Below are 23,461 nucleotides of genomic sequence, written 5' to 3'. Positions count from 1 at the left end.
TGAACACATATTACTTCAGCAGCTGCAGCACGTCGACTTTGGAAACAGCTTCCAACCGTTAAAATGTCAAATGATGATTTTCATTTTACAAGGGGAAATGCACACACACACACACACACACACACACACACACACTCAGTGATGTCTTGCACCAGTGGGACCAGTAGCAGAGTTACTGCCAAAGGAGCTCACCATCGATCACTGCGGGAAATTCTGTTGCGTTGGTGCTGCTCTGTGGGTTTGTATGTCTGTGACTGTGAGTGTGTGTGTGTGTGTGTGTGAGCGTGTGTGTGTGTGTGTGTGTGTGTGTGTGTGTGTGTGTGTGTGTGTGTGTGTGTGTGTGTGTGTGTGAGTGTGTGTGTGTGTGTGCTGCATGATGAAGAAGAAGACATCGGGACAAGAGCGAGAAAAATAAACATATTAATTGATGAAAAACAACAACTGCCCCTCCAACATGATCAGCCCCTTTACTGCCTGAACCCACTGTGTTACTGTACCACTGTAACACCTTGACAGACTATAATACCTCCCTAACACGGCACCGTGCAAGGGTTTAATTAGCAGTGTACGCACTCATGATTCAAAGAGCAACTTAGATAAAAGAGTCAATCATGTTTTGTACTTTATGAATATTAATTGATCTTTAAAGTCAGTGTCTTGTCACGACATTAAGCGGGTCTGCAGTTGTGCAGCAGCGCAGCTGTACAGCAGCTTCAGTCTGATCTCCACTGACAGAGTGGCCTTTTCTGCTACAATTACACTCATCATACACACACATGAAAATGCACGCACACGCACACACACACAATCGCAACACATAAATACGACAAACACACACTCTCATGCCAAGACAATGGCCTGCTAATCCTTGCTTCTGATTGGACGAGTCCAGATTACCCAGAGGGCACCAGCTGTCGGGGAGAGGCGAAGCCCAGTTTTCACAGTATCAGTACACGGACACACACACACACACACAACACACACACACACACTCTCCACCAGTCATGTCATTCTGCTCACATGAATTAAATGCAGGACGAGGCTGAAATGTTCAGTGTTAGCATGTGGCTACACCTGAAATGTAATGCTAACATGTCATGCTAACAGCCAGCCTGTGGTGATTTGTTAGCTTGTAGTCAAGCGTTCAGCTGCTGTCATCAGAGACTGTTTGTCACTGCTGTCAACACACTGTAAAAATAGGAATGGGAATTAATCTCGCTGTAATGCTAACAGACGTTTCAAAGGTCCAGGTAGCCAAATACTGCAAAAGCCCGAATGTTGTGTGTGTGTTTTATTTTTAGCATCTGTTGTTTCGACCCAGTTCACATTTTAGGTCATGAGAAATATTAAAAACATCCTTAATTCGGTCACGAGAAAGAACATTTTCAACATTCATAAAGATGTTTTAAGTAACGCAGCTGATCTTTTATAGTTTCTTTACAATCGGAGCATTAAAAAGGTCTTTGGTTTGGCTTTTTGAACTTTCTACATGCACACACACTGTATAGTTTCCGTCCCTCATTCCCTCGATCCCTCCGCTCCCAGCGCAGCCACAGAGGGCCGAGCCGGGCCAAACCGAGCCGGTCCAACAATGCGGGGAGAGGGAGGAGACAGGAAGTGCAAACTGACACGCTGCTGAGCAGAGATAAGAGCAGATCCCACTAAGTACTGGAGTCAAGGGAGAGACAGAGATGGAAGAGGGAGAGGAAGGGGAGGAAATGGGGGAAACAAAAGGGACATAAAAGGGGAGTTTGAGAGGGAAGAAGGAAGGAGGGTGAGGACGGAAAGATAGTAGAGAGAGGGAAAATAAAGAGAGATTTACTTTCAGCGTGTTGTTGAGATACAGACGGACTGAGAGGCTTTGCATTGGCCTAGATTCTCCTCTGTTACACCCTCCGTCTGTCTGTCTGACTGTCTGTCTGCCTGTCTGTCTGTCAACACATGACCTTCCCCTCTGGATCCAACAATGACGTATTTATTCTCTTTGAGGTTTTTAACCTGCATCATTTTCGTCCATCATGAAGTCATAAAGCCTCAGTACGGTGATATGTGTGTCGCTGTTTTGGCTTCAAACACTGACTGTGAGGTTAAAGTGCTGATTTACAGCTGCTCGGGGGATCATTTGTGGTTTTTCATCTTTTAGCATATGATTTTTTGCAAACTGTTGTGTTTCAGCATTGCGACTACTTTTTTATCGTTCCAAGCAGCCATGGGTCGGATAAAAGAAACATTATAGTTATGAGGTAATGCAGCGAAGTCGACAATGATAAAACAAACTTAATACAGACCTGATGTTCACTGGTTTGAATAGTGTAGGGAAACAGTTGGCCTGTAAGTGGTGGGAAAAACATGTAAACCTGTAAAACTTACTGTTTATTTGACAGTTGTGAGAAAAATCATTCTGTATAAAGGATCACTAACAAAGGAGTTAAGACTTGAAAACACTCATTGGATGAACAGCGAAGTGCAGTTTGGACGATAATTGTGATGTTTAAAGAAGAAATATTGATGCAAATGAAACACATACGATGATATCAGGAAGATAATCCAGCTGCTCTTAAATCTTTTTCTGTTTCTGTACGTTCTTGTGTCGTTGTGGTGGTAATGCATCTTAACGCTGGTTGTCTTAAAACTTAAAAAAAAAAGCAGGAGATGCCTTTCGTGAGCTTTCTGCTGCCACAGTGTGGCTACTCCTGCCACGCAAAAGTATGTCAAAGAAGGTGACAGACAAGAGCGAAAAAAAAATGTGTTTGCCAGTGTGCAGGTTTTTCAGGTTTGGTAAATTTTCTATAGACTTCATAATATTTTAAATCCTTTTTGCAACAACAACCTGATCGTTTCGTGACAATCTGACACTGTGACAGTCGTGATTCCTTCTGTTTAGTGGATGCAAACATCATCAAACTGAAGCCAGAAGCTCGTCCTCAGTGTCTCATTTGAAATGTACTCGAGCAGAGAGACAAACAACTCACACTGAGTGTCTGGTCTCAGGAACAGGAAACAGGAAGTGCATAAGCTGGAACATACAGTATATAAATGCACACACAACAACAGATGCTAACATGTAGTTTTTCGATCACATGTTTCTTATATTTCCTGCACACGCTCTGCTCTGCCGTCCTCAGTGAACACAAATCCCAGTTTGTCCTGCTGAAGCAGTTTAAATCCTCTGGACCTCCACAGCTCTTTCTTTTGTTTGATAGCGTTCAGCCTTTTTATTTGGAGCTGGTATAAATCTTAATAAAGACACAGTTGTTAATAATTACATGCATGTTCTGCCAAAACTGAAGCAGACGTTTGGAAATCACAGCGGCGTGTTTTATTTTTCATGTGACCAGGGAATTAATTTCCTGATTGGACGAGGTCCTGGAAACAGACATAAACTGAATGTTTCTGATATGTTTAGGAGGAGCGGCTGCAGAGGGAATATGAACTCTGATGCTTTCTGAATGTTGCATTTTACACGTGAGGTCAAGAATTACAACGTTTGTAGCCTTTATTTTATCTGATTTGTCTGAAAACGCTTTAAGAAATCTAATCTTAAATGTAATTACAAGGTTTTAATTAGTTTTCTAATATAAATATCATCTTCCAAGCTTAAAGATCTACGTCTTTTTCTCCACTTAATACATTTCTTGATAATTCAGTGTTTTGTTATGTTGTTTTCTCTGTTGTTGTTACTATTTGCTGCTGCTGCTGCAGCAGAGTAATTTCCCTGCGGGGATCATTACAGTTTCTTGCTATCTTCTCTTCTCTCAGTTGTTATTTTTTTGAAAAGCCGTATAAGCCAGGGTCGGTTTCATTTTTATTCAACCGCACATTAAATAATGATAAAATTAGAACAATTCTGTTGACTGTTCTGACTGCTGAAGTCATAATTGGGGCACCTTATTCTGCACAATATCAAACCTTTAGCTGCCCTCTGTGAGTTCACACCCAGCTGTGGAAACATTATGAAACATTAAATGCCTTCACACAACACATTTATTACTCAGTGACACCGATAATGAGCAGCAATAAGATTAACTGATTTGCCAGAGTTACAAATCAACCACCTGTTTGAGTATTTTCACATCAGCAGCTGACAGAAAATTGCTTTTTATTTTATGTTTGCTTAAAATAATCTCCTCGTGCTTCTTCTGTGAACTCTTTGCCTTCAGTTTGAACTCATGCACTGACCCGTCTGTCTGCATGTGTGTGTGTTTGCAGGGACGACAGAGCGGGTGTGTCTGATCCAGGGGACGGTGGAGGCGCTGAACGGCGTCCATGACTTCATCGCTGAGAAGGTGAGGGAGATGCCTCAGAGCACCCAGAAGACAGAGCCGGTCAGCATCCTGCAGCCGCAGACCACCGTCAACCCCGACCGCGTCAAACAGGTCCGTCTCAATGTCTCTTTGTGCTGTTGACCCAAAACAACTGAGGCCATACCATAAACACTGTGTGTGTGTGTATGTGTGTGTGTGTGTGTGTGTGTGTGTGTGTGTGTGTGTGTGTGTGTGTGTGTGTGCGTGCCAGCTCTGCCTCTGCTGAAGGGGTGCGTGAGGAGGAGAGGGAGGGAAGTGTTTTGCCTTTGGAAGGATAAACTGTGTGTTTCTGTGGTCGAGCTGTGATTTTCTGTCTGAGTGAAGCTGAATGAGGCGAAAGAGAAAAAAAAGAAAAAGTAGACCATGCAGACATGTAAACAGATGAGGGAGGGAGAGAGGGAGGGTGTGACACATGAAAAACAAGGCAAGAGGAACAACAAGAATGAAAAAGTGAATTAAAGAAAGGGGGGAGGGAGAAAATGAGAAGGGGGAGGAAGAGAGAGAAAGGGAGGAGTGGAGGGAGAGAAGCCAAGATGAGAACTGAAAAGAAACGGGAAGAGAGATGATATTCACTTAGACAGGATGGAGTGTGAAAGGGGTGAACACATGAACTCCACATGTGACATGAACTGCTTCCACACACACACGCGCACACACACACACGCACACACACACACACACACATACGCACACACACTTTGCCTGAAACCTTAACATCCACACGCCAACTGGAAGCAGTTTCCTGCTGAGGGAGGAAGTGTGAGCGAGTGTCCTGATCACCCTCTCATGCGCACACACTTACACGCACACACACACACACACACACACACACACACACATGCACACACATCAGTTTTGTGTGAGGATCGTCTTAATCAAAAACATGGAGCTTTAACTTTCCATCCCTCTGACGTCCTGCAGCAGTCAGTCTTTTCAGTGACCCTCTCTCTCTCTCTCTCTCTCTCTCTCACACACACACACGCACACACACACACTCTCTCTCTCTTTCTCTCTGTCTGCTCTCTTCTAATTGGACCAGTTATGAACCTGATGATCAGGGTTCAGTAGCAGCCACTGTCACTGGTCATACCTCCGTGCAGCCTCAGGTCGGCTTTATTCGTCCTAACCTCGCTGTTTCTAGTTGAAGCAGCTCTGTTATGAATTTTGATGTGATTACATCATCGTTGCAGTTCTTGTGTCGGAATAAGTTTTTGTTTGTAGAAATGTTGTCTGCGGTCTTCGTGTTGTTGTTGCCCACTCATCTCCGTGTCCCCGGTCAGATCGATCCATTGCCAGGTGTGTGGAGGTGTGTTAGCATGCAGAGCTGTCGGCCACACCGACTTTTTTTTTTTTTTGATAGTTTCACAAAATGTTCTCATCTTTTGGCTTTAATTTGCCTTAAAAACACAAGAAAAATAAACTTTCACAAAGTTGCTTTTTTGCTACGAGACGTTTGGCATCAGTAGTTCACGTGAAGCTCGTTCCACCGCTGACTGTGCAGATAAATGTGCGGCTGTGTGGTGGAGGACAATTAGTGCGGCCATTGATTATGATCCCAACCTGTTTAAGTGATTATCATCATTCTCTCTTCATGATTGCTCTCTATTGATTAGTCAGGTCTGGCATTGTTTCCATCTATTGACTGTTCAGGCCTGCAAGCCAGTGTATTCGACCAGGCCTGCGGGCACGGACACACACACACACACACACACACACACACAGTGGTCACAGAAAAATGATTAAATGTTGATTTTAAGGAATTAAAAACTTTAAAAGTTAAAAGACAAACTAGTTTTAAAATCAGTGTGAATAGATATTAAATGTAATCATGAGGAAACAGTGAAAAACTAAACTTTTTTTTTTTAATTCCCCAGAACTTTATGTTTTCCTTCGTCGTCTCGTCGCTCTGCTGTTGCGTTAGTGTTGCGTACGTTTCCCCTGCTGTGATTTCTCATTCTCTGTCATAAGCAGAATTTGGGTGCAGGGGAAGGAAAGCAACGCTACGCCTTTATAGCTCTGAATAATTATAGTTATCAGACTTGTGTACACACACACACACACACACACAGACACACACAGCCCTCAGAGACAGAGGATTTTTTTTTTTGCACAGCACACAATTCTAAGGTGCAGTTATGAAGAGAGTTTCATGCATAATTAATCAATACTGGATACACACACACATACACTAACTCACCCACACTCAGTCCTCGAGCCCACACACACTCTGCAGAGTTGAACTCAAACAGGCTCATGCAGATAACAGCACTGAGCTGTGTTTGCACATATGGTGTCGTCTTCTTGTTCTCATTTCATTGTTTTAAAAAATGCTCTATTTTTTACTCTCCTCAGAGTGGGACGCTTTATCATTTGGCCTAAAGTATCTGCACACTGAATATTACAGCGTTAGGGAATTGTTCAACATTTCGGTTCTGGGAATCCCAGTCGGCCACAAGAAGGTTTAGTGAAGCCGATCGCCGACTTTTCCACAGCAAACTCAGGTTGACACGCAGCCAGGAGAGAATCCGGGAAGTTTCTGATCAGAGTTTAAAAGGAAATGGAGCATAGAACAGCTGTCAAACATAAAAGTGTTGTTTTTACCCTTCAGATTTTGTTCAGGTTAAAGTAATTCGATATAATGGAGCAATCAGCAAGATTTAGAGCTGCGGTTTCCTCCTGATTTCAGTCTTTATGCTAAGCTAAGCTAACTAGCTGCTCACAGTAGAGGCATTAGTGATATCATTTTATTAGATTTATAAGATATACTCCATCTATATAAATATGTATTATATATCATTTTATTTGAGATCATTTTATTTAATTTTTTATAATTAAATATATAATATCACAACTCTTATTTTCACACTTGCTTTGACAGTTTAAATATCTGTTTGACACGACATTAAAGCTTTTCGGTGAATTAAACAAAAAAATATCCCTCTTTTAGTCAAAAAAGCAAATATGTGTAGTTACAAATAAACCAAACTATTTCTTTGTGTCACACTTTTCTCCTCCACATCACGAGGCCTGTTGATAGCCAGTTAGTAGCGTCTGTGTGTGCGTTGTATTTTTGCATCCTGGTCGTCTGGCGCTGACTGACAGTCGAGTAAAGCTGTTTTGGTGGAGGCGAGCAGCCGCGGGGAGACAGGCAGGCTAATAGCTGCTGATATTAAGACACTTATAATAGCGGGCGAATCCCCCTGTCGCTCTTTAGGCTATTTATACCATGTCGGAGAGGCGACTGAATGGGTTTGACGACACACATCAGATACACACATGTTGACACAGAGAAAGAAAACCCCCCACTCTAAAATAACCTCATGAACCCTGCTGGACACTCAGAGACCTCCACCGTTTAAGGACAGTTCAGCTGAGTGAAAAAAGAAAAATGTGTACGGACAGATCCAAAACCATACGAGCATGTTGTATTTGAGGTAATAATGCAGCCATAAAAAGCAGAAATATTTTCCTATTAAAGTGATGGTAGCTTCGTTTCCATCAGTGTATTTTTATCCACATTTTGAAGGATCGCATCAGAAAATGCTGATAGAAACGACCAAACTGTGTCTGCTGTGAAACTGTGTAACATTTGTCTCTTTGAAAACATTTGTTTCAAATTTGCTGGACAAATAGTTGGAAACAGAGCGATTGTAACGCGATGTCAAATATTTGTATGTTATGGTGAAATATAAAGGAAGCACGAGGTATTAAAGGTTGATTGACAGCATATATTTTGACATTACTGTAAAAAAAGTATCTAGTTAAATCTGAATTAAAAGTACAGTGTTTTGTTCAAGAGCTTTTGTTTTCCTGCTTCATCTACTCGTGCAGCCAAATGTGTTGCATTTGGCAGCAAAAGCGCAAAATATTTTTTTCAAAGTTTCTGTTTCACATTAGAAGATTGGTAAAAATATTTTTCGCTCATGCAACTTCAGGGGCTTCTTAGATTTTCACTATTTATAATTAAAAGGAAGAAATAATGAAAGAACATATAAATATAAAAACAACATTTTAGTGTAAACTGCAATTACCAACTCAAAGAAGTGGAAGTCTAATAGCTTGTGTTTACCGTATAATCAGACCACACACACACAAACATACACACTCTAATAAACATTTAGGGTCAGTGGGCCGTTAACAAGCTGAGAAGTCTTGGTTGAGCCTCACAGATTTTTAAAGCACTGCTCTTATTGTGGAAACAGTTTTGTAACCAAAACAACACATCTGATGAATGGACCTCATATGAAAACACACACACACACACACGTCGACACACACCATCATGCACATGTGTGCCCCTGACAGATGAGTCGGTGCAGCCGCTGATTGTCGAGTATTTCGGGTTGCGGATAAAATGACTTCTTCTTGTCGAGAGTCCGGCTGTTGCAGCATGTGCTGCTGGCCTCGCTGGTTAACCCCTGGGAGCGGGCGAGCGGGAGAAAGAGGGTTAGAGAGAGAGGAGATGGTTGTGAACAAGTGAGCGAGAGACTGGGAGGAAGAGGAAGGAAGTGTGGACGAAGATGACATGAAGTTAGATAGACAGAGAGAGAGGAGCCAAAATGGAGAGCCCGGTCGGCTGAGTGGGTGACTGAAAGCTGGAAGCAGATCTGAACTCTTGTTAGCCGACAGCTGCGTAGTGACAGAGAGCGTCGCTGGAAGAAGCAGCTGCTGATAGAAAGAAAAACAGAGCGGCGGCGACACTGACAGACGACACGCCGCGCTTCAAGGCCACATAGCAGGACAACAGACCCGCGGAGAAGATGATTTATGAGCTGAATGAGTTCTTCTACCCGCTCTAATGAGGTCTGACATGACATATGGCTGAGGAGAATTTATCCAGGGCTTTTATTATTTTTATGATTCTGTGTTTGCTTATGTTTCACTCTTGTAAAGTGCGTCTCAGTGTTGTGTTCACACTGCAGTAAACTCTGATGTTTACTTTGAGTTAAGTATTCCAGTATGAAAATAAAAAAGTTTGAGTGACAAGACCTCAAAAAACTGATGAATAAAATGTTAGTTATGGAATGTAACTAAGTACATTTACTCAAATAATACACTTAAGTACAATTTTGAGGTAGGCTACATGTACTTTACTCGAGTATTTACTTTTTCTGCTTTTTTATACCTCCACTCTACCACATTTATTTGGTAGCTTTAGTTACTAGTTGCTTTGTAGACTCAGCTACATCGACTTCACTACTAGACTGTTGACCCATTCGGCTGATATTTAGGTTCATATCGAGGATATCTGGTAGTAAAAAAATAATAATTTATTTGAATTCATACATGATTAAAATGCATCAGCTTTATTCAGTACAGCCTCACTTGTTCTGGAAGATTCTGGGGATTCTTGCGTGCTAACTCTCGATGGATATTTATGGGCGACTGCTACTGTTAATCTGTTATCATTATGCCAGATAAAAATTATAATTACACCCGACTGAAACATGATGTTGATCATCATATCCTGTTGTTGCATCTTGTGACCACAGTGGCAGCTGTTCAGCAAAAGTCTCCCTTAACTGTAAATGCAACATGTTTCTTCTGAGTCTCACAGCCTGTGACACTGGTTTCTAATTACTACACCCACCTCAGCTCCGCCCGAGCTCAAGATCACGTTGCCAAAATCTGAATATTCTGGCTTCAAACAACTAACAAATTGGGCGAGTGATAAACCCAAATTCTCTCCTGTGTTTAATGTCGCAGACACCACGTCCAAGTTTGAAATAATGAGGCAGCTTGTTTGTGATCTGTGTTTACCTGTTAGTGTTTCTGGCGTCCTGTCAATTCAATCTTTGAAGAAAAGCAGCACGTAAACATCAGCGATCGTTATATAAAAGCCAGAGCACTCTGGAGGCCTCCCGCACTGTGTTTATGTGTAATGTAGTGAAGCATCACCTACTTACTGCATCAATATTGTATTCATATTGGCAGTAAAACATGCCCTCTCCTCGGTTATTGTTGCATTATGGTGTTTGGAAGTGAGCTGCAGAGCCGGAGCTGCGTCCCCTGTGAGATCAGCTGTAAATGGCCTGTGGTTTTGTTGTGGTATTATTCCGGGGCTATTTTTGGCCGCGCTGGCCTTTATTCATGCTGAACACTGCAGCAGCACTTTGACGCTGCTTAGCTGTAATGACAACAGCACTGAAAGGTGAAAACACTCACATCCACCAGCATTTACATACATCCACGACTCTCGGCTGGTTGTTTCCACAGCCGCTCCCTCCAGCCACTTCCTGCGGGAGAAAGGGCCCATTTCCTGTGACCTTTCACCTCCAGCATGAACACCTGTTTCCTACTTCCTGTTATTGCCTCTCTGCACAGGAAGTTCAACCATAAATGTCAGGAAAACGTGGAGTCTGGCCCACTCTGTCAGATGATGAAGAGGTGGGAGTGTAAGACTTTAGCTGGCGAGAGCAAAATAAGTCATCTTCAGCCAAAGAATGAGTCAAACACTCAGAGTCAGGAGAAGTTCTGTGTTGTTGTTGGGGTTTGATTGTGCAACGCAACGTCTGAGGGATCATTTCGAGGAATCTGTGATTTTTTGTCCAGTAAATCAACATCAGCAATATCAGGAATCAGCTTCTGTATCAGTCAGACTGTAGTTTGGAAAGCCCTCCAGACTTCCACTATATCTGCAAGACCAGCGAAGTCCAGACATTTAGATTCGACCTCTTCCACACCGTCACATATTTTTACATTATAATTTTATTGTTCTTGTAAAAATGTTGCTTACAGCCTCTTTAATAAGCATAAACAAAACAGAAACCAGACACGTGTCGTCTGCTGTATTCTGTTGATCAGGGTTTTACACTCCTCTCTTACAGTTTGTTCCTTTCTCACCTTCTTACGTAACATTTCATCTATTTTTTCCTGTCGGTCCTGTGATTTGCAGCTTCTGCCGAGTCAGCAGAATTACACCCTCTCTCTCTCTTATCTGCTCCAAACGCTGATGATTGAGTACCTGCATCATATTATCTCTGCAGTGATTCATATTTGACTGCGCTGTTCTATACAGATGAACAAGCACACACAGAACGATCAGGGTCCAGATGTGACGTTTTCTTTGAGACGTGAGTGCAATATGTGGAGGGAGTGCACGAGAAAAGTGAGGAGGGAAAAAAAGTGAACATGCAAAAGAGATTTCTGCCACGTGGGGAGGGAGGGAGGGTTGTGGTGCTTTTTGACCTTCCTCCTTCTAGACAGAAAGATCACAGGGAAGGAAAGGAAAGGAAAGGAAAGGAAAGGAAAGGAAAGGAAAGGAAAGGAAAGGAAAGGAAAGGAAAGGAAAGGAATACTGAATCCCATCGCACAGTACTGAAGCTACTTTTTTTAACTCTTCCTGCAACATGCATCTTGGCCAAACATCAAATAATCTCACCTACAAAACTTGACTGAAATAAGCTTGTTGACCAAAACACTGGCAGCAGTTCTCACTCAGAACTCACTGACCCAAAAACACAAACACAACAGGGAGCATTACATAAATGATGAACTTCTGTCTTTGAAGACTGAATGACATATATCCTTCTGTATCTTTGCATATAGTAATTTACTCAGAAAAAATGAAAAGCAGAAATTTCAGGGCTGCAAAAATATCCTGCTAACATTTTCTGTGTTGTTCGATACAGTTACTGCAGAAATGCACCAACATTTTCCATCCATTATGCTTTAGAAAAAGATGGCCGCACATACCTGTAGTCTCGCAGGTGTTGGATTATGAATGAGAAAAGAAAGGTTTGGAAACGGATTTGGGAAAATTCCACGTTCATTGAGAGAATTTTGTTGGAAGCCACGAACAGTGATTGACACTTTGGTCCACATAGACTTCGGTTTCGCTGACTGTGCGAGGGGTTTGGACAACATGACTTCAGTTTTTGGCCGCAGCATGTTAGCAAATCGAAAACAAAACTGTAAACGCCTGCTCTCATCCCCATAATTCAGCTGGACATGATTGGTATCTGTGGAAACTTTGGAGCCGCCATTAAAGATTTGTGGGTTTGAACGAGTCTTGGCTGCACAACTTGCATTTAACGATGGAGGCAGCGGAGGGTCGAGGCGGGTAAAGGAAACACGCACGATGTGTTACAGCGACCAAAGGAGTGATTCATGGTGTGAGGTAGCAGCTGACAGTCGATCACTGATGGATTCATTTTTATTCATAAATCAGGAACATCTGATCCAAGATGCTGCTTTCTTTTTTGTTTTTGTTTTGCTTGTTGAAAGTTAAATTGCAAGTTTAATGTTCTCAGGAGCGGAAAGTCTGCTCAGGAGATGATTCAGACTGCAACCTGACAGGACGAGAGCCCAAACCCTTCACATGTGTGTTTCTGTGTATATAAAGTGTGTACTGTGTGTGTGCATGTGTGTATAAGTTTAGTACAATTATGAGGTTCTTGTACTTTACTTGAGTATTTTCCATTTTCTACTACTTTTCTCTTCCAGATACTTAAATATTCTGGTAAAAGTAGATGTACTGATTCAACTTCTTTACTCAAGTAAAAGTAATAAAGTACAGTAATAATGTACTCAAAGTATAAAACGTATTCCTCTGAAGGACATGTCCACCAGCCATTTCTGTGCAAAGCTAACTGAACCTGAGTGTTTGTCGCTACACGCCTTTATCTTCTCGCTACGTCTGCCGTGCCTGATATTCACTGATTGAAATCAGTCTTGTGATTTTGGGAAGGCGCCGTTCGATGACGCAAAATAGAAACCATCGATAATTCCCCTCAAATGCGTTCAAACTAAAGTAACGAGCCTGTTTTGAAAATGTACAGAGGAGAAAGTTCAGATATTTGTGTTCAGACGTAGGGAGGAAGAGTCAGAAGTAAAGTACAGATACCTGAAACATCTACTTAGGTAGATTCCCACCTCTGTTCATGTACTATTTGTATGGATGACTTTCACTTTTACTGAAGTAATATTTTATCATGATATTTTTACTTTTTGAATACTTTATAACTCTGTGTATTGTTTGCAAACCAGGACAAAAATGCAAATCATGCCTGAAATCTTTGAGTGTGTACAAGTTAGCTCAAGTGATACAAGCACTACATATACAAGTGTGTGATGGATATATTTGTGTGTGTGTGTGTGTGTGTGTGTGTGTGTGTGTGTGTGTGTGTGTGTGTGTGTGTGTGTGTGTGTGTGTCTGTATACATGAGTGTCAGTTGTTGTAGCACGGCTCTTCTGTCCCGCTGTTATTTTTAACCTGCAGGGGGTTTCTGTGCTCCTGAACGGGCCGGAGAATGAAAGGAGAAAGACGGCGAGAGAGATGGAAAAAGAGGGATGAGGACACAGTCGAGACAGACAGGGTGATGAGGGAGAGAGACAGAGAGGGAGGGCGAGCGAGGCAGAGGCAGAGTGGGAGAGAGAGAGAGAGAGAGAGAGGCGACTAAGCCTGTGGATCAGGGGGAGCCAGATTAAGCTAAAGTCCTCTGCTTAAGACTTCAAAGTTCAAACTCCAGCAGCCTCAACAGTTGTCCCCTGTCCTCCACTGTGTGTGTGTGTGTAAGAGTACGTGTGTGTGTGCGTGGACATCTCAGAAAACATGTGTGTATTGTTTTGTGTGTGTGATCATCTGTTTATTTTTGCATGTGAGGGATCGTGTGCACCTTTGTCACATGAGCACAAGTGAAATTGTGAAAGCATGTGTGTCTTTGCGTGTGTGCATCTTTGCTCTGTGTGTGTGTGTCTGTGTGTGTTTGTTTGTGTGTGTGTGTTGACCTCCAATGACAGACGGCTTTGTGACCTGGATGGAACGCAACACAAAGTTTGAAGGCAACTCGTCATCACGACCGTGACAGCTCTGACATAGTGAGAGACAGAAGAAGAAAGGGAGGCAAGAATGTAAAGATGGAGGGATGAAGAAAACAGGAGAAAGAAAAAAGGAGAGATGAGATGAGCGGGAAAGAGAAGGAAAGACAGAGAGAGTTTTAACTTTCATGAAGTTTGACCTGTTAGAAAAATGTTAATTAGACATTTTTAGACAGAAAACAAAAGATAAATAAATAAATAAATAAATATATAAAAATAAAAGATGAACACATTTGAATTCTTGAAAGAAAGAAAGAAGTAAATTCTACTCAACAAATCTGATCTCACTCAATCAAAACTCTCCATCTGTATTTTTCTCTCTGGCATCACAACATTTGAATTATTGAATACAAATCCTTCATATTAACATGTAATTTTAATGTATTTACAGATTTTTTGTTGTTGCTCTGTTGGATGTGATGATACAAAAGCAAACGTCCCAAATGAAAACAACAACAACAACACAATCCTGATTTAATCCCAAACAGTTGCTGTTCACAGCTCACTGTGGTCGTAGTTTAAACTCGTCTGAAGGTGAAGAAGCTCCGAGAGAAAAGTGTTTAACAATAAAACTGAACCATGTCGAGCCTGCGTCATCAATTATTCAGCCAAATGAATTTCGATTGCTGTTTATCACATAATGTCTTCACCAACAGAAACATTTCCAAAAGTATTTTCTGTCCACGCTCAGAGGCTCAACTCGATTCAGCTTCTTCTGCTCGGATTTGGTTTTCAGAAAATTAAAATTCAGACAGAAAGAAGAGAGGAAAGGCAGCGAGCTGAAGCTGTGTGTTAATACATCTGAGACATACTGCGTGTGTGTGTGTGTGTGTGTGTGTGTGTGTGTGTGTGTGTGTGTGTGTGTGTGCGTGTGTGCGTGTGTGTGTGTGTGTGCGCTGCCATGATTGTTAACAGTTTCCTCGGTTGTTAAATGAGACATTGTTTTCTCAGATTTCCGTGCTTCAGTGACCTCAGCACCCCGTTCCTTATCACTGCTACTTGTCTATGCAACACACACACACACACACACGCACACACACACACACACACACACACATGTAAATACACAATACACATACACATTTACAGATAAACAAAATGACTTACATGCTTTGGTTAATGGAGCAAAGCAAACATTTGCCCCCCTCGGCCTCGCTGTCTGTCTGCTCGGAGGCTGAGAGGACAACGAGGCAACTTCAGGACAACCCAGAGGCTTAAAGGCAACTTTGTTAGGCAGCCATGTTGTGCTCAATCTTCTTAATTGCTTGTCAACACTTAATTCAGTTGCAGCATTTTAACGTCGTAAAAACGTCGTCTTCTCTTCACCACCTGTGGCCTCATTTGTCAAAATGTTTGTCACTTCTGATGGTGTGCTGATGTTCGATTGATAACAGATGCTGAGCAGTAAAAAGTTTGCTTCAGCGGCTCGTACACACCTGTGATCTATAAATCTCAAATCAACTTTAATAGACTGCACCTGCGAGGTGATTTCCTCTTATATAAGGCTGCTAAAATGAGGGTTTAGTCTGGAAAGGCAGCAGACCAAATGAGAAAATGAAAGTTTTTTGAAGATGAGATCTCGGTGGTTGTAGAGGAGACTGTCAACACGTGACTAAATAGTATGTCGACAAACGAAGCCGAGCATGAATGCGATAACATGACCAGCAGAAAAATCACTTGCGTCAAGTTTAGACTTTACTTAGAGATAAGATCATTTCCACTCCCAATGTAAAGTTTTATAAATACCTACATATATGTGGCTGGCTGCATATTTATAAATGAGGCCCCTCTGGTTGCAGTGGTCTCATCATGATGACAGTAAAGAAATGGGTGTCAGTCGTAGGCCGTAAAACGTGTGTCGATCAATACACGTTAAATAATAAAGAGAATAATTGTCCTTTTTAGAAAAATATCAGTCAGTCAGTGTCATTCACCTCTGATTAAGTTACAGGTGGCTCCTCCCTGAACACAGATCACAAAAACCTGTTGTTTTTATTTTTAATGGTTTAATTATGTTGTTTCTGTGCATTATTTATCAGTTTAAAACTCCCTTCCAATGTTTTATTTTGTAGGAAATATCCTCAGAGTTATTTAGACGATGCTGATGAAATTATAAAACAGGCTCTGCGGCTCACCTGTCTGCTGAGTTCAGGGAGGATGTTGTCGTTGGATGAAGAGCAGCGAGGTCACAGACAGACAGAGATGGAGAGAGCTCAGCTGCATACGAGGAATTCATCGTTCTCTAGACGATGATGACGAGCAGCTGCGTTACATTTTGAATTTCAACTGAATTTGCCGCACAGCTCCGACTAATTTAAGAGTATGTTTATTCAAAGTCATTTAGTTCTACTCCCACTGACAGCATCCCAAACACAAGACAACTCCAGATGAACCTCGTCAGGTCGTGATGAGCAGAGCCTAATTATAAGCGCAGCTGGAAGAGGCTGTTAATGAGCTCCAAACCCTAAAAACACTCAGGCTGAAGGTTTAGTGTCCCATGATGGTGTCACTGCAGAAACCTCTAAATGCTTTTTTGTCTTTTTATGTTGGAAAAACAGTCACACTTAAAGACTGTTGGCTCAAAGTATAAACTATTAGTAGTTCTGGCGTTCATAAACCTCCGACAGTCAAACGCTGAACTTGATCCAAAAGTGCTCCAGAATCAAATCACCTCACTCAGCTGCTGACATTGATTCTGACTTATCTGCTAAGCCAACATCCCTGCTGAAGTCGACACTTCCCATCGCTGCTCCTCCTCAGTGTTTGCCTGAGTGTATTCATGAGCAGGAGATTGGCTTTGACCTTCGACCTCGGCCCAGCAGCTGCAGCAACAGGACGTTCTAGTCAGCAGCTGGATGGATGCCAGACTCTTCTCTCCTTTGTGGAAAAGTTTTACCCAACAGATATGAAGCTCTTCAAGGAGAAGAAGTAAAACAAAAGAGGGAGACACCAGAGATGAGAAAGTGTAGAAAAAACTGAAAACTTCAGAAAAGCGGAGCAGCTGAGGGGGGAAAGAAACATGAAAGAGGCGTCACTGTAGGAGCGAGTGCCTGCATGCTGCCAACTGTCACATAATCTTCCTCTTTGTGGCGGCTATGCAGTAAGGTGCTGGGAGCAGGGGATTGTGGGTAGGTAGGAGGCTGTCTGGCTGAGTCGGCCATTAGAGCGAGCCGAAGCGACGGCGTCAGCTAAATAAAAAGCAGGATGAAGATGATGATTTCACATTAAAACGCCCTTCAGATTGGGAACGGATTGTGTGTGTGGGAGTGTGTGTGTTTGACCTTGTTAGAAGAGGTTCGGTTTGTTGAACGCAGAGAGTAGAAATCATAAAAGAAGAAAGAAAAGAAAGATTGCTGCAGTAAAACATTGCGAAGGCTACATGTGGAACGACTGGCGGTCTGAACCTCTTTAAAATCTGCAGAAATGAGACAGAGGTAGAGAAAACGACAATATGGACGGAGAGGAGTGAGAGGAAAGAACGGCGAGCAGGCGGAGGAGGAGTGGAGGCGAGCGGAGAAGCTCATTAGCAGAGAATCAGTTGGATGTAAAGATGGTAGATGTGATCATTAGGGCCGGGGGGGGATCAGACATCACTGTACGCCACTGTTTATCCTCCCACTTCTGCACCAACACTCTGTGTGTGTGTGAGAGTGTTTCAGTGAGGAGTGCAGAGGATGAAAGGGTTCATGGGTAAAATCTTTTTCGGCTCCCTCCCACCCTCCCTCCCTCCCTCCCTCCCTCCCTCGCTTGTCACTTATTTCTTTTATCCCTCGTCTCCATTTTTTACCCCCCACCGCCGCGCTCATCTCCCTGCCGCAAAAACAACCACCCTGCAAACGTCGCCACTCCAAAACGAAAAAAACGTGCTGGAGGATTTTCAGATGCAGAATTAGACTGAATGAATGAAATGATGGGAGTGGTGTTTCTGCTGGTGAAAACCTTCAACAGCACAAACTGTAATCACAGAATGGGGATTGAGAGGAAGAGAGGAGCATCTTTACAAACGTCTCCATCTGTTGGAGGCTTTCATCCAAACTGCACCTAAAGATGGGATCAATACATGTGTTGGAATGCTATTATTAACAATTATAAGATCTTTATAATGTATTGTTAATGTTCTTAAGCATCTATAAACTGCTAACATGTTTATTATAAGTGTCTAATTTACAATTCAACAATGTTTATTCTGCCATTATTATATAGTCCTATTAATGTTAATAAGCATCATATAAAGACTTATCAGGACCTTATCACCCATTAACTAAAGCTTCATACTATAATATAAAGTGTTATGATCATATAAATCAATACCAGATGATATTATTCTTATATAAATCGCTCTACTATAGGGTAACGTGACTGGACCGTCAGGCTCGACAGCGGCTCGGCCCAGCAGCGTTCACACTTTGTTCGCACTCTGCTCCTCTCATTAATCTACACAGGACAGCAGATTGTAGCCGAGCCTCTGATAGCAGCAGGACGTAAACAGACGCGTTGAAGGTGCCTCGCTGTGTTCGTGCCTCGCAGTAACAACACTAATCAATAGGAGCGGACTACAAACTTCCACTCGTTCTGAGAGAAAACGATGAAGGAACAAAAGGAAAAAATGGCACCTGTTAATCCCACAGAGACGCCCCACAAACAAACATTCACAGGGGAAAGATAATTCTCTCATCTTTAACTGAGAGCAGGGAGAAGTGAATATTTGAAGTCGCCTGTATTATCAGCTCCCTCCTGCATGCCTCTTACTAATTTTCTATTTCTATGTAAATTCATCTTCCGCCTCGCACAAAGCTGCGGGTGCAGAGATCGAGCCGTGGAATGTGGCGTGGCAACAAACCGCTGCATCGAGTCTGCCGCCGCCACGCAGATGTTGTTCGGCTTAAAACTGCAGCAAAGAGATGCAGGGAGGGAGGGAGGGAGGAGAGGGTGAGACATGGAAGGTAATTGGATGGGCCTTGGTATTTTTCTATTGTATGTTGAATTGATCCCTCTCTTTTTTCTGTTTCTGTCCTTGTTTCTCTCTGAAAGACAGAAAACAGAAAAGAAACAGCGAACCTCCTCCTCTTTTTTCTCCCACTTTGCTGAATTGATCCCCCCCTCCCTCCTTCTCACTGTCTCTTTCATTTTATCGTCTTCTTTTCTTTATCAAGGCCAAGTCTTTTTATCTCCTCCTCCTGTTTCTCCAGCCCACTCTCTCTCTCTCTCTCTCTCTCTCTCTCTGCTCTCCGTATGAATATTCGACGTTCAGACAGACAGCAGATCGCTGTGGTGGCTTTGTCCGGAGTTGCTCGGCAGATAGCGGGATCAATGCTAAGAGGAGAAAGCACAGCACTCGTACACACACCCACGTTTATTTTCTAGGTGGCTAATGTGCGGCAGAAGTCGATAACGTCTCCTGCAGGTGTCCTTGTTTGTGAAAAACGGCATTGCAAAAACAATCTTCGATCATTTTGTTTTGTGCTGAGGAGCAAAGTCACAGATTCTGTTGCAGCATAAGTTTTTGTGTCTCACACCTTCCTCTGGTCCGCTTCCATTCAGCACAGTGATGCTTTCATTGTGCATGAAGCTCGGTGCTGCAGCAGTGTGATGCGTCATCCTGCCTACGTCAGCAGTGAAGTTTCACACACAGGTTCATTCAGACCTCGGGCCTGTCTGGATGCAGTCTGATGGAACAGGGAAGTACGGTGATTTGGGTTTAATTCCAAAAGTCAAACCTGCAGTTTCTGACCAAGAAGTACCGAGAAACTGCGACACAGCAGACTTTTCCTCCCGAGGGTTTACAAGTGGTATTAATGTTGGTGCCACTGAAGCAAAGACAACTTATTGTCCCAGTCGTTTCCTCAGAATACCAACAACACAGACCAAAACATGACTTTATTCATTATCTCAATGCCAATGATGTCATTCTTGTATAGCCGTCACTTTGTACAATCAACGTCCACTTCATAAAACTTTGTTCAGAGAAAAAAACATTACAGTGAGCCGTCTTCCTTTTATTGACGGCTTTATCTTTTCCCTGGTACTCAACTCAAACCGAGCAGATCACTGTTTGTCAAATCTGTACTTAATGTATGTTGGAAAAGAAGAGTCATATCTTTTTTGTTTTTTGTCTTTTAAATCAATTGAATTCAAAACTTTATTTAAACCTTGAAAGTCATTAAGCTTCTCATCTGCTACGATGTTGAGATAGAAGTTTCGCAAGAAAAAGACTCACACACATCTTGGGGCAAAACTAAATGCAGATTTTCAAAGTTCAGAATAAACCCGCAGGACTTCAAGCACGAGACTGTTAGTAGAGCGATATTGGTCGGGTCCTGTGGTCCGGTCCAGCATAGATTTTACGTAGGGTGGTCCAATAAAGGATTCATGGATGTAAAGATGCATGTGTTTATCAAGCCTCTGTGCCAGAGAGGACCAACCAACTTTGTGACACTGAATGCAGCGGTGTCGTAAGGATCTCCATTAATGAACCGGACTGAGTGATAGCTGAGTCTGGAGTTGTCTATAGATGACTCCCTGACTGATAAAGACTTTACTTTTTCTACAGTTCAAAGGGAAACTGTTGCTCATAAATGAAGAATTAATTCATTGTTTCATTAGTTTTTCTCAACAGCAGCTCCTCGGGTGTTTTAATGAGCGTCTTTGTATTTGGCGATCGTCATTTTTCACAATTTTTTCTGACATTTTGTTAAAAAAATAATCAACTGATTAATCTATAATGAAAGTAGCGGCACCACATTTGCATATTTGAGTCGAAGTGCTGCTTCTGATTCACTTTGGGCTGATGGCCTCCCAGAGACGAGCAGCGTGCTGCGGATCAATTCTCAAAGTGCACGATGTCCATTCATTGACTGATACAGTAATAATATATACAGCGTTACATATGTTAAATATAGTGCAGTGTGTTTGGACATAGGAAGTGTGTGTATGTGTGTGTGTGCATGTATCTGTGTGTGAGTGTGTGTGTGTCTGTGTGTGTGTGTGTGTGTGTGTGTGTGTCGTTGCCTCACTCCCTTTCACTACCCTTTGAATGCTGGTGCTGTTTCCATGGCAACGCTGACCCCTGGGAGTCAATGTTATTTTTTTCACTCAAGTAGCCTCTTTAGAAATCCTCCCTCTCTCTCTCTCTCTCTCTCTCTCTCTCCCTCTCTCTCTCTCTCTCTCTCTCTCCCTCTCTCTCTCTCTCTCCCTCTCTCTCTCTCTCTCTCTCTCTCCCTCTCTCTCTCTCTCTCTCGTCCATCCTTCCCTCCCACTCTGTTTACCTCTCTCTACCTCTCCGTCTCCTCAGCAACATGCACTTTATCTCTTTCTCCTCTTTTCTCTCCATTATGTAGCAAAGAAATGAAAAACCTCTTTATTAGTTATGTGCTCAGGTGGCGGAGGTCGCTGTCAGTGCACGATCCATAATGTTGTACGTCTATCTCGGATCTTTCTTCTTCAGGACGTCACACACTTACAGTACATCAGGAAGTCTCTCTGTATTCAGTCTCTTCTTTCTCTGCGTCTCTTCTATGGCTCTTTTTGTCTCCCGTCCTTCTCGAGGACACCTCTGAAAAGCAGCTCCTGACGAAGTCCTTTTCAGCGCTGACCTTGCCTTTAAAGTCTACACTTGAGCGATGCGTGGACCGCTTCACCGTGTTTTGCATGACAAAAGAAAGAATTTTCATCATCAATTTCCATTGCATAATTCTGCTTCATTTTCTCGTCGAACTGTGTATTTTGAATTCAAGAGGGGTTGTTGTCATGCATGTTTAATCGTAACATCACAGGTGTGACATTGTCTTTTTTTTGGCTCTTTTAATTGAACATACACAGTGTAGCTCGCTGTCAGTTCACCCCCCTCTAGTCCTTCTTCCTTCTTCATGACTTTAGTGGATTTAGTTGGCCAATCAACATGGCTCTCATTTTCTCTGCAATAACCTCTGATGATTTTGTTGTCTTTTTTCAGGCCAAGCTGATCGTCCCCAACAGCACGGCGGGGCTGATCATCGGTAAAGGTGGAGCTACAGTCAAGGCGGTGATGGAGCAGTCCGGGGCGTGGGTCCAGCTATCCCAAAAGCCAGAGGGCATCAACCTGCAGGAACGTGTGGTCACCATCAGCGGAGAGCCTGAACAGAACCGCAAAGCCGTTGAGATCATAGTGCAGAAGATACAGGAAGACCCACAGAGCTCCTCCTGCCTCAACATCTCCTACTCCAACATCACAGGGCCCGTCGCCAACTCCAACCCCACTGGCTCCCCATACGCCAACTCCACCGAGGTCATGCCGGCCGCAGCAGCTGCTGCAGCAGCCACAGCTTCCTCTCTGCTCGGCCAGGCCAGCCTGGCGGGGGTCGGGGCGTTCCCCACCACCATGTCCAGCCTCTCAGGCAATGACCTGCTGGCCATCACCTCCGCCCTCAACACTCTGGCCAGCTACGGCTACAACACCAACTCCCTGGGCCTGGGGCTGAATCCCGCTGCAGCCTCAGGGGTGTTAGCCGCAGTAGCAGCTAATGCTAACCCTGCAGCAGCTGCCGCAGCTAACTTGTTAGCATCCTACGCCAGCGATGCATCCACCAGCGCAGCTCACCCAGCAGCTGGTCTCGGAGGCTTCTCCTTGGGATCCCTGGCTGCCGCCACAGGGGCCACTAATGGCTACTTAAGCGCCGCATCGCCACTGGTGGCGTCGTCTCTACTGGCCACGGAGAAGCTAGCAGAAGGAGCGAAGGAGGTGGTCGAGATCGCCGTGCCAGAAAACCTGGTGGGAGCCATCTTGGGGAAGGGAGGGAAGACGTTAGTGGAGTACCAGGAGCTAACCGGCGCCAGGATCCAGATCTCCAAGAAAGGCGAGTTCATCCCTGGAACTCGGAACAGGAAGGTGACCATCACGGGTTCCCAGGCCGCCACACAGGCCGCACAGTACCTGATCAGCCAGCGAATCACCTATGAGCAGGGGGTACGTGCCACCAACCCACAGAAGGTGGGCTAAACCTGACAGCCAATGAGAAACGAAGAGGAAAAGAGGAAAAAAAAGAGTGGGGGCTTGGGGGAGGAGTATAAAAAAGTGAGAGTGAGAATGGAAAAAGGAGAGGAGAGCAAGAATGTCAGAAGGAATCGTCCGCGCCGTTTTCTTCTGCGTGTTTTCAGTATTCTCTATTAAAAAAAATTTTTTGACGCGAAGCAAAAATGTGCTGAGAAGACGAGGAGGGAGAGGAGCGAATTATCACGCTGAAAAACCAAGAAAAAAATGTGTAACATGTAAATAAGGTTTTATTACTTAACGTCTTGACCTTTTGGGATTTTTTATTGTTTTGTTTTATTGTTTTGTTTTGTTTAGTAAATTAAGCTGTCTG

At 43.2% G+C, this 23,461-nt stretch overlaps 1 protein-coding gene across 2 annotated transcripts in view; it reads left to right on the top strand.

Annotated features, from left to right (window-relative positions):
* Positions 1–23,191, top strand: part of LOC141016699 (RNA-binding protein Nova-1-like) — a 77,005-nt gene extending 53,814 nt beyond the window's left edge. For both annotated transcript variants that reach the window (XM_073491228.1, XM_073491221.1), the window contains 2 exons: positions 4,210–4,376; positions 22,075–23,191. In XM_073491228.1, coding sequence (XP_073347329.1) covers positions 4,210–4,376; positions 22,075–23,097 — 1,190 coding nt within the window. In that variant the 3' untranslated portion in view covers positions 23,098–23,191. The remainder of the gene's footprint in view (positions 1–4,209; positions 4,377–22,074) is intronic.
* The last annotated feature ends 270 nt before the right edge of the window (positions 23,192–23,461 follow it).

Source organism: Pagrus major, chromosome 2 (assembly GCF_040436345.1).
Source record: "Pagrus major chromosome 2, Pma_NU_1.0".
In the NCBI taxonomy this organism is placed as follows: domain Eukaryota; kingdom Metazoa; phylum Chordata; class Actinopteri; order Spariformes; family Sparidae; genus Pagrus; species Pagrus major.
Note: the sequence above shows the minus strand (reverse complement) of the source record. Positions and strands in the feature narration are given on the sequence as shown.